The following is a 16,851-nucleotide window of genomic DNA, read 5'->3' on the forward strand; positions in this document are numbered from 1 at the left end:
GAAAATAACGCCACGAAGTGAGTCATTTTTGTATGGAGGTCAATGTGTCAAGTTTGGTCAACAAAAATTGTAATTGATAATTTGCTACGTGAGGTTTATTTGATCGAATAGAAGTTTCGTAATGGTTGTTACCAATACACTGATATAAGTGGACGGATTTCGCATTTCGGCAACTTTGAAAAAAACTATTTATGGGAGTTGTGCCTGTAGTCATATAGATAGATATACATAGAGGACTCATGGCTATAACCCGTTTTAGCATGGCCATTGGGCTTGTTTGACATTGCAGCCACCGGAGAGCAACCTCTGTCAGGTAAAGTCCACAAAGCATATTGAATGTAACAAACAGTTACATGACCTACAGCATGGTCAATGTTTCTGACATTTTCTGACTACTAAATAACTATTGATTAGAACCAGGAGAGTTACCGCAAGTCACAAAGAAAACAGGAGCTGCATGCTCTATTCCAGCACTATTTCACCAGCCTAATACAATGACAACAAAAGATATCAAAAACAATTTAGTCCAAACAATGTAAGCTAAATATGATGTGGCTGTCCATGGTTCTGATTTCTGTGTGTGTGTGTGCGTGCAAGTAGAAAAAACATGTTGACTCACCCTATTGGGTAGAAACACCAATGCAATCCTCTTCTTTTTTATGTTGACGAAGCAGTCTATGACTCTGTCATACAGTACACACTTTAATTTTTTGTTGTTCTAGGCTACCTGGCTAAAATGCTTGCTCGCTAGCCTAACTTCCTGTCATGGGTAACATTAGCTAGTTAACATTAGCCTTCTACATCTAACTACATATTGAACGTTCCTCCTTTCAGGCCAGGGGCACAGTGTATGCATTTATGTTCGGATCAGAATCGCCATTATAACCATTAGCCAGTACAGAGAATTAAGTAAAACCATTAGTCCAAATCCCATCTCTTTCCATGGCTAATTTAGGAAAGGGACAATTTTGGCTAGGACAACAACACAACGAGATGCAACAATTCAAGTTGTTTCTATGCTCTCAATGTGATGTGATAGGAGTGAAGCCAAATCCAAACTGGCTTCCCTTGACACTTATTTTTGGTGCACCAGGACCATTCACAGTTGAGCTCACTCAGTTTAGCGCAACACTGATTGGCTATTATTTTAGACTTTTTTTTATCAAGGGAGGCCAAATGCTTGCTGACTTCCCCTGCATTCAAAGCTATGGGCGGCAACAATGTCATACTCTTTTTAACCAGACAGCATCAGATGGATAGACTACACTTACAGAGACAGAGGGGCGCTGTTTCGCTCGCTCTGAAACTTTCTCCGGTGAGATACATTCAGCCCCTTGAGAATTGAAGGAAAATGATGAAAACACGGAGAGATGAAAGATAAATATATATTTTTTTCTTCCTCAACTATTTGGGGAAGCCTGGCTTCCCTTGGCATTCGTGAATACACTCCACTGAAAAATAAGCAGGTTTCGACTCATACCCTGACCTTGAGAAGGGATTGCGTGATGCAGCATGCTGGGTGGGGCGTTGTACGTTCCTTCATTCATTGTCCAATGGAATTTCTTCTTATTATTATTGTGAATTTCCGCCAGACTAGACACTTTTTGGTGTATTACTGCCTTTCTCAGTTCGGAATGTGCATTCCACATTATGACAAAACCAAAAAATAAAGGGAAAAGGGAATGGGAAAAACTTAAATTACACTAACCCTGCACCTATACACTATCCCCAAAAACCCACCACCCCATCCCACTACTTGGCCCTAAATTATCCTACACCAGACCGTCGACCTGGAAGGATGGAACCCCTTCTCTCAAAACTTCCTGTAGATCTTCTAGACTAAAATCTCTCACACACAAATGTTTCTCTGCTGCAGCAACTACCACATCTATCTTCTGTGATTTCCACTCTATCAGTGCAGTGCAGTTGATTACCATGGCTGTAAACGCAATAAATCCAACCTTACAAAAACGCATCCTCTCTAGCTCTCTCTCTTCAGGCCTACTCGCTTGGGGGCTCCCAGTCGACTCACTCACCCATGGCTCTCCTCTACTCTCTTCACTGCCTCAAAATAGGAAACTTTCTGCCCCTCTCGAACTCTGGCAATCTCAACCTGTCTCTCTCACACAGGGCACTTTGGATACCCAGCTTGTATGGGCACCCCCATCGTTGACACACAGTGCTTTCTCTATCCCAACTGTACACTCCCTCTGACTATTCCCCCCTACACATTTCTCACATGGTGGGATCTCCCTTCTACACACTGCTGCAACATGTCCGAATCCTTGGCACCTAAAGCACTGAAGCGGGTTCAGAACATAGGCCCTCACAGAATAGCAATTATAACCCAAACTTACCTTATTAGGAAGAAACTCTGTGTCAAAGCTCAACAAGACAGACAGGGTATTCTGTCTCGCCATTGTCTCATCAAACGGCAGGCGTCACAAACACTAGGAATTTTCCTTTAATTTGATCCACCTCTACACTCAACGCTACCCCCCTGATCACCCCTTTTTGAGGCGCCCTGCTACAGAAAGTAAAGCACACCACAGGTTGAGCCCCAAGCTGCGTGATTCGAAGCGTCCGCTTCCTCTGGGAGGCGGATACACAAAAAAAAATCAAAACAATTCCACTCCTAGAAACTTTCACAGATGTAATCATTCCCAGTTTGTCCTTTACCCAGCCCAACACAATATATGGGTCGGCCACAATGCAGGAATCCACTCTTTCCATCTCTGGTAGGATTCTCAGGGCAAACGTTGGAAGTCTCCATTACACGGAACCCAAACCGGCTGTGCGCGTGCGCCATTGTGCATAAATGTATTTTGTCCCCCTACACCAAACGCGATCACGACACGCAGGTTAAAATATCAAAACAAACTCTGAACCAATGACATTCATTTGGGGACAGGTCGAAAAGCATTAAACATGTATGGCAATTTAGCTAGTTAACTTGCACTTGCTAGCTAATTTGTCCTATTTAGTTAGCTTGCTGTTGCTAGCTAATTTGTCCTGGGATATAAACATTGAGTTGTTATTTTACCTGAGCTGCACAAGAACCTCTACTCCGACAAATTAATCCACACATAAAACGGCCAACCGAATCGTTTCTAGTCATCTCTCCTCCTTCCAGGCCTTTTCATTGTTGAACTTATATGGTGATCGCATCTAAACTTTCATAGTATTACCCCGACTACTGGCAAAACAGTTCGTCTTTCAATCACCCACATGGGTATAACCAATGAGGAGATGGCACGTGGGTACCTGCTTCTATAAACCAATGAGGAGATGGGAGAGGCAGAACTTTCAGCGTGATCTGCGTCAGAAATAGGAATGACTTCTATTTTAGCCCTTGGTATCGCAGACGCTCATTGGCGGGCGCGAGCAGTGTGGGTGCAATAATTGAATAACATGGATTTCTAAATTTATTTTCGCACCTCCTCCATCCAAAAACTGCCAAGGTCAGAGTCATTGGGATTTTCTAAATTAGATTTTCTCAACTCCTGCATCATCTCTCCTCCACCCTCTCTTGCCTACTTTTGAAAAAGGGCAAAGGTAATGGAGAAGAGTTAACGTGGACGAAAATGGCTTGCATGAAATTAGAAGCTCCTCACGTGTCTTCCACTCACGCGGCATCAAGCAAATTACTTTTACAGGGGGTAGATCCCAAAATAAATGTATAAAGTGATCAAAACAAATTAAGTTAGTTGCGCAATACATTTTATAGATAAAATGATAAGTAAATGTGTGCATGCTTTTCTCCTCCGACATGGGGTGCGGCAGATATAAAAAATATTCAGGTAGGATACGCATGTGTTTCCTCGCCAAAGGGAGGCTATTGAGGATGACTACTAACAAATTTACACACTCCTCAACTGCAAAAGGCTATAAGGACACGCCTGACACCCAAACCGATATTTAATTTCAGCATTTATAAACAATGTAGTTTCCGTTAGGCTTTTGTCCGATAGTTTTTTTGTTGAAAAGCAGATAAATAAATTTGGCCGGGGGAAATTTGCCAGAAGAAAAAATCCCATTGCGAAATAATGCTTTTTAGCCTATTCATTGATGGAAATACATTTGACTGGTCATGCTTATCGGTTAAATTGCATAATTTAGTCGAATTAAATTGCTTTATGTGTACAGTATATTCATTATGCATCTTATTTATCATAAGCATACAGAGCCCGTGAGGGGGAAATCTGTCAGACAGAGAAAGTGTTGCTGCTACTACAGCTTCTTGTGGTGCTTTCAAGACAACTGGGAACGCGAAAATATATAGGTCAAATCATGACGTCAGTGATCTTCAGGTCGGAAAGTCGGAGCTCTAGAAAGAGGCTCGAGTTCCCGAGTTGTAATTCCGAGTTGGATGACCGTTCAAAACGGAGCCAGGCTGYTTCTTTCTCGACAAGTTGACCAATATAATAGGTAGCCTAAACTGTTATACTATAGGGTGCGGCAGGGTAGCCTAGTGGTTAGAGCGTTGGACAAATATGTTATACTATAGGGTGCGGCAGGGTAGCCTAGTGGTTAGAGCGTTGGACTAATAACCGAAAGGTTGCAAGTTCAAATCTGTTGTTCTTCCCCTGAACAGGCAGTTAACCCACTGTTCCTAGGCCGTCATTGAAAATAAGAATTTGTTCTTAATAACTGACTTGCCTAGTTAAATAAAGGTTACACACACTGACCAAAAAGTTATTGTGTTGGCATTTACGTATGTTCCCATTACCAGTAAAACATCTTCAAAACCTATTTCTTTCACTAACTTGCTGTGCTGTTTCGTTGTTCATTTGTTCAGTCATTTCATTCTCAACCAGGATGTCTATGGAACACCGTTTGGGTCTTTGCGTGTCAAATAAGCTTGTTGACCAATCAGGACCTGAATATGACTACATGTCACAATAATTTAACGCGTTCATACATTTTTTACATAATTATTACACATTGATTACACTATCACTCGTATTTCATATGTCACAACGATTCATCGATACGTATGCTATGATGCATAATAAATAGTAGATTAACATAGACTAGTGATTTTGCTGATTGTTACACGTCTTGTTGGCTGAGGAAAAGTAAAATTGCACATCAGAATTCGGTAAGAAAGACCGCACGTCTTTGCATTCTCTACTTCTTCATCACTGGAACCACTCATCAAAGAAGCTAACACAGCCCTTTGCAACCACTTCGAGCGGAAACATTATTTAAACATGTGTTTCACTACGGACAGTTTGATCGTCGCACAAGGAGGAAACGTGTATGGACGACATTGTAGACGTTTGTGAAGAGCAATCATGTATAGAATATTACTATTGTCAGTCTGTTCGGTTAGAAATCGTGCATTACATGTGTACGTCCGTGAAGCATGTTTAAGGTCGTCGAAATGTGATATAGTTTCACTCCCCATTTGCAGGTAAGTTCTCATATCAGCCTCTACAAGGTTGTCTGATGACAACTGCACAATCAAGTTACAGTAGCTAACGTTAGCTAACTAACCAACCTTAGAGAGCCATAAAGCTAACTAGGCTACAAACTAGTGATGGGAAACTGAGGCTTTCTGAAGGCTTTGGCGCTTTTTTCCCCGGCAAATTGTGCCGAAAAACTGTTATTCGGACCTTCATTATCTGTTGACAATGGACATTATTGACATCTGCTGGTCAACAAATAGTAAGGCGTGATGAGATGGAGTTCACCCCCCCACTGTTTTCGTCAAACGTTGATTTTGTTAACCTAACTATAATCCGTTGCAATACCAGGTTTGCATTTATTAACATCATGCTTCCCTTTTTTTGCCTTCAATTTGACTATTTTTCAAAAACGAAATCTATGGCATYATTTATGCTAAAGACAGAAGCTTATACTATACTAAATAAAACAAATTATTTGAAAAACAGTGCAGAAAGTGTGGTTTCACAAAATAATTATCAAAATGCTGCGTCTTAAACGGGATTTGACCTCGTAGCCTCACATCCCTAAATGTGCCTTAGACTACCTGCTAAGCGACAGGTCAGGTGGAACTTGATGTACAAAACCCGAAACTGTATGGGTGGTGTCCAGTAGAGGTCGGTGTTTGAAAGCAGCTTGGAATCGAAGAAAGCACCCAAACCATCGGTGCAATTTTACAAAATGCGAGATAAGTTTTGAAAAAGCTTGTGATCAAACAACGCTTCTGACATCATTGCTGACATTTCTGATAAAGTGAAACATGCTTCGTGCACACTGCTTTGAAGTTAGCTGCTTGGTGATGAATGAGCTCTGGTATCAAAGGTAACATCACTATAACAAACTATGCCTACTATGGCAATGACCAACACCGGCTGGTCCTGGTTGTTCTGCCGCCCTAGGCTAGACAAAAAATTGCCGTCCTACAAGATTAGGCCCAGTAAGCAAAATGATACCAAAAATATATATTTTCCACATGTTGAAGTTAGGTTCAATTTAGGTTCTGAATGAAAGTTAAAAGATGTAATTTATAGACGTCTATGTTTGGGCCAAATCAAGGCTGGTCCAGACCGGACAAAGTCTGAACCAAAAACCAACGTCCGTGGATGTAGAAATCAAGGCTGGTCTGTACTGAAACAAAGGCATCAGCGGCAGTCCGTGCTTACTGAGTTATACCCTACGGCAGGGATGAGCAAATTCAATTTCGGGCAACGCTGTAGGCCAGGGATGGGCAACTCCAGTCCTCAGGGACGGCGTGGTGTCACTTTCTCCCCATCCCTAGTCAACACAGCTGACGAAACTAATTGCATTCTAAACTGAAGTTTATGATTGGTTGATTATTGGAGTCAGATGTGTTAGCTGGGGGAAAAGTGTGACACCAATCAGGCCCCAGAGGACTGGAGTTGCCCATCCCTGGCCTACAGTGTCACCTGAAATGTAATTTTAGGAATGCCCATCTGTGGTACACCTACCGTTTTGTAACCCCCCCCCCCCTCCAAAAAAAAGACGGCTGATCCGGACAGGACCCAAAAAACGACGTCCTCAGTCTGTGTTTACTGGGATGTAGTCTGCCATGTCTGCTCGCAATGGAATTTTATGAATGACCATTGGCTTTATTAGTCCTGATTGCTGTGGCTATTTAAGCTCAGAATATCAGATACACAACTTTATCAGGAGGAGTTATCCTGAGCCTATTTGCTAAGTGTTTACACAGCGGGAAATGCAGAAGTGATCAGCATGTAAAAAATGTACTGATAGAAACTTGAAACCACTGATCATGACAATTTAGCCCACAGGATGGAACTCCTGGACATCAGTTGTGAGTAGCCTGATTGTCCATTCCATATTGTATATTTTACTTTGACCTGTCCTGTTTTTAGGATGTTTGTTAACATGTCAGCACATTTTGTATTTGATTGTGTGCCAATCAAATAAAAAATGCGCTAATCTGAGAAACCTGCATGATGTATAAAGTTTCTGTCTCGTTACAGTGTCATACATTTGATCTCCAGTCTGTAGGCTGCCGAAAAGGCTTTTCTATTTAAAAAATAAATAAAATAAAATAAATTTTCTCCCCTTTTCTCCCCAATTTTCGTGATATCCAATCGCTAGTAATTACTATCTTGTCTCATCGCTACAACTCCCGTAAGGGCTCGGGAGAGACGAAGGTCGAAAGCCACGTGTCCTCCGAAGCACAACCCAACCAAGCCGCACTGCTTCTTAACACAGCGCGCCTCCAACCCGGAAGCCAGCCTCACCAATGTGTCGGAGGAAACACTGTGCACCTGGCTCCCTTGGTTAGCGCGCACTGCGCTCGGCCCGCCACAGGAGTCGCTGGAGCGCGATGAGACAAGGATATCCCTACCGGCCAAACCCTCCCTAACCCGGACGACGCTAGCCCAATTATGCGTCGCCGCACGGACCTCCCGGTCGCGGCCGGCTGCGACAGAGCCTGGGCGCGAACCCAGAGACTCTGGTGGCGCAGCTAGCACTGCGATGCAATGCCCTAGACCACTGGCCATATACTTTTCTACCATTTGCTAGATCTGTTCCAGGACGTATGTAAAATGTTTTGACGGAATGTTGGAGCACAGCAGCGATGCGTCTTGCCAGCAGCACCCCGGAGAGGCGCTGGGAATGGACATGATCAATATTTTGCGTCCCTACCTTTGACAAAGTGGGCACTGCTATGGTTGCGAGAAATTGTAATTTGTTTTTGGGAAGAATTCTGTGAGATTTTATGGGTTGTTGGTGGCCTTGGCAAGTTTACCTCTGAAAATGACGCCGTAGCAAATCTGCCGCATAAGCCTGCCTAATGAGCCCTGGAACAACATCTCATCTTTATCTACAATAAAGATCTAATCTATTCTCACTTTGCAGCCATGTAGCAAACTATCGTAAGTCTACATGGTTTCAGTACTAGTGCAGCACAATGTCTTTGAGGGCCACTTTGTCTTGCAAGTTAGAGTATTTAGCTTTTAATGTTTCTTGTGCTGACCACGGTCTCTCTCCCTCACCCAGAGCTACGACTGGAGGGGTCTTCAATGCGTTTGGCACAAGCTCTGTCATCTACTGTGAAAAGAAAGAGGGGCCACTCCCTCCCAAGGAAGAAAATAGTGCATTGAAGGATGGTGAGCAGAAGGGAGCAGTAAAGATGGTTGGAGAGAAGGTCATAGAGCTACAGGATTATGTAAAAATGGTAGCAGAACAGAGTGAGCAGAGAGTAGGGGTGAAGATGGAGGGAGTAACAGAGCGGGTCAAAATTGAAGAAATTCTTACACAAACAGAAGAGGTTGAGAAAAAACTAGAATCAAAGGTGGAGGCAGCAAAGGCGAGTGAGAAAATGGACGAAATAATCCAGATTAAAACAGAGGTTGAGCCAATTCTCGAGGTAAGGATGGAGGCTGTAAAGGAGAGCAAAATAGAGGAAATTCCAGTTAAGATGGATAGCGAGAAAATGGAAGAAATCCAGACTAAAACCGAACTTTTTCCCATTCCAGAAGTAAAGATGGAGGATGTAAAGGAGAGTGAGGAAATGAAAGAAATCATGTTGGCCAGTAAAACAGAGGTTAAACAAAAGCTAGGAGTAACAATGGAGGTAGTGAAGGCGGGTGAAACAATTGTTGAGGTCCAGGTTAAAACAGAAGGGGTTGTAGACGTAAAGAAAGAGGGAGACAAAGTTGTAGAGGAGCAGATGTTAGAGGACAATAAGGAGGAACAACAGTCAGAAGCCCCCCCCAAGGAGGAAATTCAGCCTGTGAAGAGTGGGAAGGAGAGTCTGCTGGACCTCCTGGGGGCCATGAAGGTAGAGGTGACCAATAAAAGGAAGTTTAAGGCCTTAAAGGTGCAGAGGACCTCTCAGACTGCTGCCAGGCCCATGCCAGCATCTATGGAGAGCACCACCAGTATGTTCCAGGAGGCCACTGGCATGGCTGACGTACCAGCACCTGCCCCAAGGTGAGGAGACTTGTACTTTAGTTTTTTCTATCTTCTGCTGAGATCCAACTGCTTCTATTGATACGTCTGTTTTCACAATAGGTGGCCATATATCTAGTCTCACCCTTCTACCAAATTCACCCTTTTGTGCGTGCAGTAAGACACTGAGCCCTGAGCTGGTTGCTGCTGTCTCTGCTGCCGCAGCTACTTTACCTAACCAGAGCCAGGCTGAGTCAGAGCTGCTGAAGAAGCTGAGGCAACATGAAGCTATCGGAGAGGCACAGAAGAACGGGGACGTCAACAACATTGGGCAAGTGTCTTCTCATTTACTCTTACTAGCACTGATTTAGCACCTGGCAGCTATTTTTGAAGAAGGTTTTAACTTGCAGTGATTATGTGGTTGTTTTACTTGCTTTAGTTGAATGCACTGATTGCAGGTTGCTATAGAAGTAAAGTTTAAATGTAATTTGAGTCTTACTCCCTGGCTGTAGAGGTCAATAGTGTAATCTAACAGCCGTGAAACAAGTAGATATGCAATCTAATGAAGATGGCATTGTTTCAGGGTTATCATTGCTGACATGAAGGTGGGGAAGAAGCCCAACGGCAGACAGACCGCACGGCCGGCCAATCAGATCCGCTTTGATGAAGATGGGAGGGGCTACACCCATGATAGAGGCATCACTGCAGAGCTGGATGGTGGATTACGGAGGAGGTACGGATAATGCCCTGGACATAGCGAGGACTACAGTACTGAAGTAAAAATGTCCTGTCTTCATTCATAATTAAATGTCTCAAATTACGAACAAGGAGCACTCTGTTTCTGCATATAGATTACTATTTATTGATGAGACATTTTTTATTTTTTTTATTTCACCTTTATTTAACCAGGTAGGCTAGTTGAGAACAAGTTCTCATTTGCAACTGCGACCTGGCCAAGATAAAGCATAGCAGTGTGAACAGACAACACAGAGTTACACATGGAGTAAACAATAAACAAGTCAATAACATGGTAGAAAAAAAAGAGAATCTATATACAATGTGTGCAAAAGGCATGAGGTAGGCAATAAATCGAATTGATGAGGCAGGCTTACGTTTCGGCGTAATCGCCTTCATCAGAGCCTTGTGTAATGCTTGCATGTGTTGTCCTATGGCTTCTGCATTTTTAAAATTGTACAATAACCCCAAATAAATAAAAATCAGTCAAACTATTCCAATAATATTCTGGTACATCCAGGAAGTCTTTTAGTGTGGGTGGTCTTTGTCTAGACTTTATTTAATAGTGCTTGATTGAACTTGACCCTTGTCCTTTGACCCTGTGGTTGTCAGGAGAAGTCTATTTTCAGGGAAAAGGCTGAACATCTTCACCCCGAGCACTGAACCGGAGGCAGACACAGACATAGCTGCTCCGACCCTATGGGACATGGAGTTAGCCAATCAAGTGGCCCTGTCAACCAATCAAATGCCTCGTAATGGCTTTGAGGAGATGATCCAGTGGACCAAAGAGGGCAGGCTGTGGCAGTATCCAATTAACAATGAGGCTGGTGAGTTCCTGATGAGAGTTTTTCCTCGCCACTGTACTTTTGCTCGCTCTTTGTAGTCTAGGCCGGGTTACTGGCCGGTGAAGGTCGTCATTGTAAATAAGAATTTGTTCTTAAACTGACTTGCCTAGTTAAATAAAGGTTAAGTTTTTATAATATATATATATATTTTTTAAATACTGTAAAGCACAGATGACTGTTGATATAAAGAAAGGCTTTATGAATGTGATCGATTTGACTGAAGGAGAGACTGAGAAAAAGACAGTTGGGGCATGATTCGACAAGTGTTTTGTTTTTCTTCTCTGATCGCAAACCACTTTTCTCCCACCCGTGTCTCAGGTCTTGAGGCGGAGGCCCAGGTGCCCTTCCATGAGCACGTGTTCCTGGAGAAACACCTGGAGGAAGGCTTCCCACGCCAGGGACCTGTCAGACACTTCATGGAGCTGGTGGTCTCGGGCCTGGCTAAAAATCCCTACTACACAGTACAGCAGAAGAGAGAACACATAGCCTGGTTCAGGGACTACTTTCAGCAGAAAGAGGAGGTCCTCAAGGAGGCAGAGGTTTACCTCAACTGAACTGTGATGGCAAAATTTAAGAGAAACACAATCTTTTGTAAGTAATTTATGATCACACAAATGCTAACGTGGGATTTAAGGGTTGTAGACCTCTATGGCGTGACAGCCTCGTCTCAGGGCTAGGGTGATCAGTATACTAAAACAATAATGACAGACACACCCTCCACCTGAACTGTCACTCAGAGATTGGATGGTATTTTCCCATGAGAGAACCAATGGAGATGGTTAACAGAGAACCTAGTATAGCCCTTAATCGGATACACTATGTATTGCTTTGGTTGTTCAGAGACTCTTAACTATACACACCGTGCCGTTTCTCTACCTTGACAATTCCACTGTTGGTGTCTGATCAAGGAGAAGTGTATAGCAAACATGTTGTGTGCTTCATATGGACCTGTCCTCGTGCTGTGCACTTTGTGTGCAATTTACTATTACCTACATTTAATTGACACATTCAACTCGGCACTGCAAGATTTAGCTTCAAAATAGCTATCGTTATTGAGATGTTATTGAAATAAACACTGTTTTCAAAGTCTTGTTTGCTGCTAGGATTTCTTTAAGACAGGTGAGACTCATAAGTGTTTTTGTGATCCTGTGAAATTCTCAGAAAACATTATTGCCCGGTCAGTTCAATAAGAAATGATTAAAAAAGGGCTTGATCGGTTTTGGCCTTAGTAACCTCACTGTAAGCCAAACAGGATAGAGGGAGAGTGTTTTGTAGAATGTTTTTAATAGAAAGGTCTTAAGGTTAAGAGAATAAAAACATTCTCCTTACAATTGTTGTGAAATGTTCCTATAAACAATTTCACAGCGTTAGTTTCCTATCCTGGGATCATGATGGATGTTGTTTTTCCACAGGTCCCAGGTCAGCAGTGAAATCAGTGTTAGTGTGTCCCAAATGGCAACCTTTTCCCTATATAGTGCACTACATTTGACCAGGGCCTCTATGGGCTATGGTAAAAAATAGTACACTATATATGAAATATTTGAGACGCATCCTAAATTTACACAGGACTTCTAAGTTTCCCGATGCCAAATTGCTTTTAGTCGTATACATTTACTCAGTCATTGCGACATTACGTTCACCCGTGAAAAGTTTTTACAGGAAAGGGGGGTTAGGAGGGTGAAAAAACAATGAAAGCAAATACCTACTAATTACGGTCTTGTTCTGAAAACACTTAGCAGTTCCATTGTGTGACACGATTGGAAGAATGATAGCACTTGGCACATGATTCAATGAAAGGGAGTTGCTTTGCGTTCTAAAGTAAGTTGATCCCCCAATGGTATTCATACCACACTTGCTTGTTAAGGGTGAAACAACATATTATAATACCTTAGGAGGCTGAATAATTTGTAAGATGTCTATTTGACTTCTAAAAGACTGCAAACAAATGTTGCATCGCTTGTCTTAGGGAGTAATGTTATTTACCATGGTTGGGGTCAATTCCATGTCAATTCAGAATTTAAACTTACTTCAAATTGGGTAAATTCATTAGAATTGAATCACTTTTTGACAGCATCACTTTTGATTTAAATAAAACTTCACGTAGATGTTTTCCTATGGAAGAAGTGGTCAAAAAGTGGCTTTTTGGACCTGAATGCCAAAACATTCAGGACATAAAAGTGCTTGTCTTCATTACTGGAAAATATAAAAGGTTGAGTTTGATATAATTTATAAGCTTATCAAGTGTTGTCAAATGATTTTATTATTTATTGAAGACATTGTTTTATTTTTTATAAAATGTCTAAAATGTAAACTTTAATGTCAAATAACTAAAAATGCATACTCAAGATTTGTTTTCTTCTCATATTCGCATATGTTGTAGCTTAGAACCTATTTCACATCTGAAGTTTTTGCGTTGTGCCCACCATTGGTTGAGTCAACTTGTTCTTGAATACAGGGTGTCATTTAACTCATAGAAATATAATTAATAGAAGGGACCTATCCTTTCAGATCAGGTACACCAGCTAAATTCTTTGTGGTAGTAATTAGTAACTTCTAATTACTACCACAAAGATTATCACGCACTGTTGAATGTCAACTTAAATGGTCATGTTTATTCTGTTATCTATATTTCAATAGGTTTCCTAGGGAGGATTGTCAGTATAATTTTAAACAAATATTCCCATTCAAGTCAACAWTCTCTGTGTGAACCTACAACCAGCTTTGTGGTACCATTTGAAAGTTTACATTTGAATTGTATTCCCGTTTTAGTACATTCTATCAGCCAAAACATGACACCCACCCTGTATTCAAGAGCATGTTGTCTCAACACAATCTTAGATGTAAAATAGGGTCTAAGTAACAACCTACGTGAATATCATTTTWAAAAAAAGAAGTTCAATATGAATTGACTTGGCTCATCGCGCTCTAGTGACTCCTTGTGCCGTGCCGTGCCGGGCACCTGCAGGCTGACTTCAGTCGTTAGTTGAACGATGTTTCCTCCCACACACTGGTGCAGTTGGCTTCCGGGGTAAGCGAGCAGGTGTTAAGAAGCGTGGCTTGGCGGATCATGTTTTGGAGGACGCATATTTCAACCTTCGCCTCTCCCGAGCCTGTTGGGGAGTTGGGAGAAAAAGGGTTTAAAAATTACTCAGAGATAGAGGTAGAGACACCATATTTTATGACTAACAGCTTATATATGTCCTCTACCATTACCAACTGTAATTTCAGGGTTAAGGGAAATGAGTTGAAATTAAATAGACCAACAACATAACTACCGCAACATTACTTTTGTACCTGCCGGCAGGGTGGGAGTAACACAGCCTGGGGACAGAAGTAACAGCTGGTGAGAAGTGCACAATGTCTCATCTTAGTGTTTCCGGTTTGTATTGCTTGTTACTTTAAACAAATGCTGCACCATTAGCCATAATTTCATGTTTGTGTCCATTTGAATAATTCACGCTATAGGTTAAACATTTTAATAAAATGAGCTGTGTCAACATCACAATGTTGCGAAACCACAATATTTTGCCTACAATATTAACCGGACTAAAATGTATCACATAGCTATATTAAACCATTTTCTCCTCACTTTAATGGGAATGTAGTAGATGTTTTTCACTATTTTTAATTACTATTCATGCTTAGCCCTACCAATCAGGTGCGCTCTAGCGGTCCTTGTCATGTGCGCTCCTTGTGTCTTGATAGAATAAACGTCTTTATTCTCTTCACAAATGGCAAACCCATCATGCTTATCACATGTCCATGGCTTGACATAAGCTAACTGACCCTCAATCATGAAGATATTTTTTTTTAACCACTAACCTGTCGATTTAAAACGTATGTTGGAAGCTGATCCATTAAGTCAATTAAGGCATAATTCATGTCATTTTCAAACAGTCACTTGTTGATATTTTGCTAAGTAAAATTATAAAAGCCACATGAACTAGAGACACAATGGCCTCTGCTTAAACGTTTATTAAATTTCATTCCATTTTACATTGTTACTTTCGTACCACTCGTCTCTCCTGTAACTTCTCCCAGGCTAACACCCAATACTAGCTAGCATGATACTTGCAACCTGTGCTGTCATTTAGTCACTAGATGGGTTAAGAAAATAACATATGCTTGGAACCTTAAACTAAACACAACTCTACAACTGAAAAACACTTCTGGGGGTGTTTTTTTACGTACATTGATCAAAACCACTTTCTGTTTACTCGGTGAAACATGGTCAGACTTGGCAGTGTTTTTGCATTGAGGTCGTCTTCCACATTAGGAACGTGTTAACACAAGATAGAATGATGTAGTGAAGTTATGAGAAAATGGGCTTGTTTCTTTTGCCCCGTGTTACTTTTGTCCTGGCTCTGCGGAGAAACATTTCAAGTTTTGAAGTTAATTTCCTGTAATTCTACACATACTTCCATGAGGTGTATAATTTTTGTTTGCTGTTTTAAACAAATGTTTCTGTAATTCTACAAATTTTCCCATGGGGCGGAGAGAAAATGTTGCAATTTTAGAGCTAATTTCCTTAAATTCTCCACATTTTGCCATGATTTATGCCATGTTAATATAATATCTGAGTTAGTGACTAACAAATTCAATGGGGGCCACCTCGAGATCAGGGCACCTGGGCATGTGCCCTTCCTTTCCCGTCGGTAATTCGGCCATGATTACGACAAGTTTAAATAGCTGGCTAGACTAATTACCTATCTAAAACATGTTAGCTGATATGGGCTAAATGAGTGACTCTTAGTGACTGACATAAGTGAAAAACTTGCTGATGCACAACCAAATGTACTATTCTAACTCTCAAAAGTAACTGCAGGTTATGAGTCAACCATCACTACATAGTAGGTTCAAAAATGTAATCTGGGAATTTCCCACAAGGTGGCACTATTGTGACCTGAAGTGACTGGTCTGCCTTCTGTCACCTGCAGCGCAATCACTAGAGCACATGTTCCAGCTTATTCTTGTGCTTGATTTAAGATGACAAATACTGTGTGCACAAGTTTAAGAACCAGACACAAATACAGGTACAGATGTCAAGCACAGGGTTACTATTTTAGCCAATGGTGTAATTGCCTGTGTGAGGGCAGTAGAGGTGACGGGGATAGACAGGTACCACTTGAAGGTAGTCTGAGTCCCAAATGACTGATACGTGTACCCTACTTTTGACGAAAGCTCTATGGGCCCTGGTCAAAAGTAGTGCAGTAAATGGGGAATAGGGTGCCATTTGGGACGGACAAAGACTGAGTCTAGGCAGGGTTATGTGGTCAGACAGTGTGCTCAGGTAATTGCTCAGCAGTGGTAATGTCAGGCCCTAATGAAAGATTTTATACTTCTGAATTCTCTGAGTCAGTCACCTGCATTCTAGCCTGTGGCAGTCTGTTTATGCTATCATGCAAACTCATTGTTGTGCCAAACCATTGCGCTCTTGCCAACTCCATTGCTTAAAAACAGATCTGGGACCAGGCTACCTGTATTCCTATCATTTAGTGTTTTTACTCACCTGTCCTCCCTCTTGCTGTCTTGCAGAAGACACCTTGCCACCAGACTACTATGAAAGGAATAATCACTGACCTATGTTCTTTGGCGACAGGTGTGACTTACAGTAGGTGGGGGCTCATGCATGTGATGCGATGTGAATATGCAAAACCGCACCATTAACCTAAACACAACTATTTTAGAGATTTGCGTGCAGAGCAACTAACAAGGTGGTTTCGGTCATTAGTATAATAGTAATATCAGTGTCTAGTGCAATCATATCTAAGTGCAATATTTTGCAACAAACACAATCTCAACCAATGTTTTAACTGTTTATTACATCTAACATTTTAACATGTTTTTTTACATTTGTAAAGGATACACAATAAACAAAGTAACAATGAATAGTATTTAGGGTGGCTTGGGG

The 16,851-nt window shown here is 41.6% G+C and overlaps 1 protein-coding gene across 1 annotated transcript; it reads left to right on the forward strand.

Annotated features, from left to right (window-relative positions):
• The first annotated feature begins 5,224 nt into the window (after positions 1–5,224).
• On the forward strand, positions 5,225–12,029 carry mrps31 (mitochondrial ribosomal protein S31). The gene is made up of 6 exons (XM_023968143.2): positions 5,225–5,416; positions 8,467–9,402; positions 9,539–9,691; positions 9,944–10,093; positions 10,708–10,922; positions 11,259–12,029. The coding sequence occupies exons 1-6, from the start codon at positions 5,298–5,300 to the stop codon at positions 11,492–11,494; spliced, it is 1,809 nt and encodes a 602-aa protein (XP_023823911.1). The 5' UTR covers positions 5,225–5,297; the 3' UTR covers positions 11,495–12,029.
• The last annotated feature ends 4,822 nt before the right edge of the window (positions 12,030–16,851 follow it).

Source organism: Salvelinus sp. IW2-2015, linkage group LG23 (genome assembly GCF_002910315.2).
Source record: "Salvelinus sp. IW2-2015 linkage group LG23, ASM291031v2, whole genome shotgun sequence".
NCBI classification, from domain to species: domain Eukaryota; kingdom Metazoa; phylum Chordata; class Actinopteri; order Salmoniformes; family Salmonidae; genus Salvelinus; species Salvelinus sp. IW2-2015.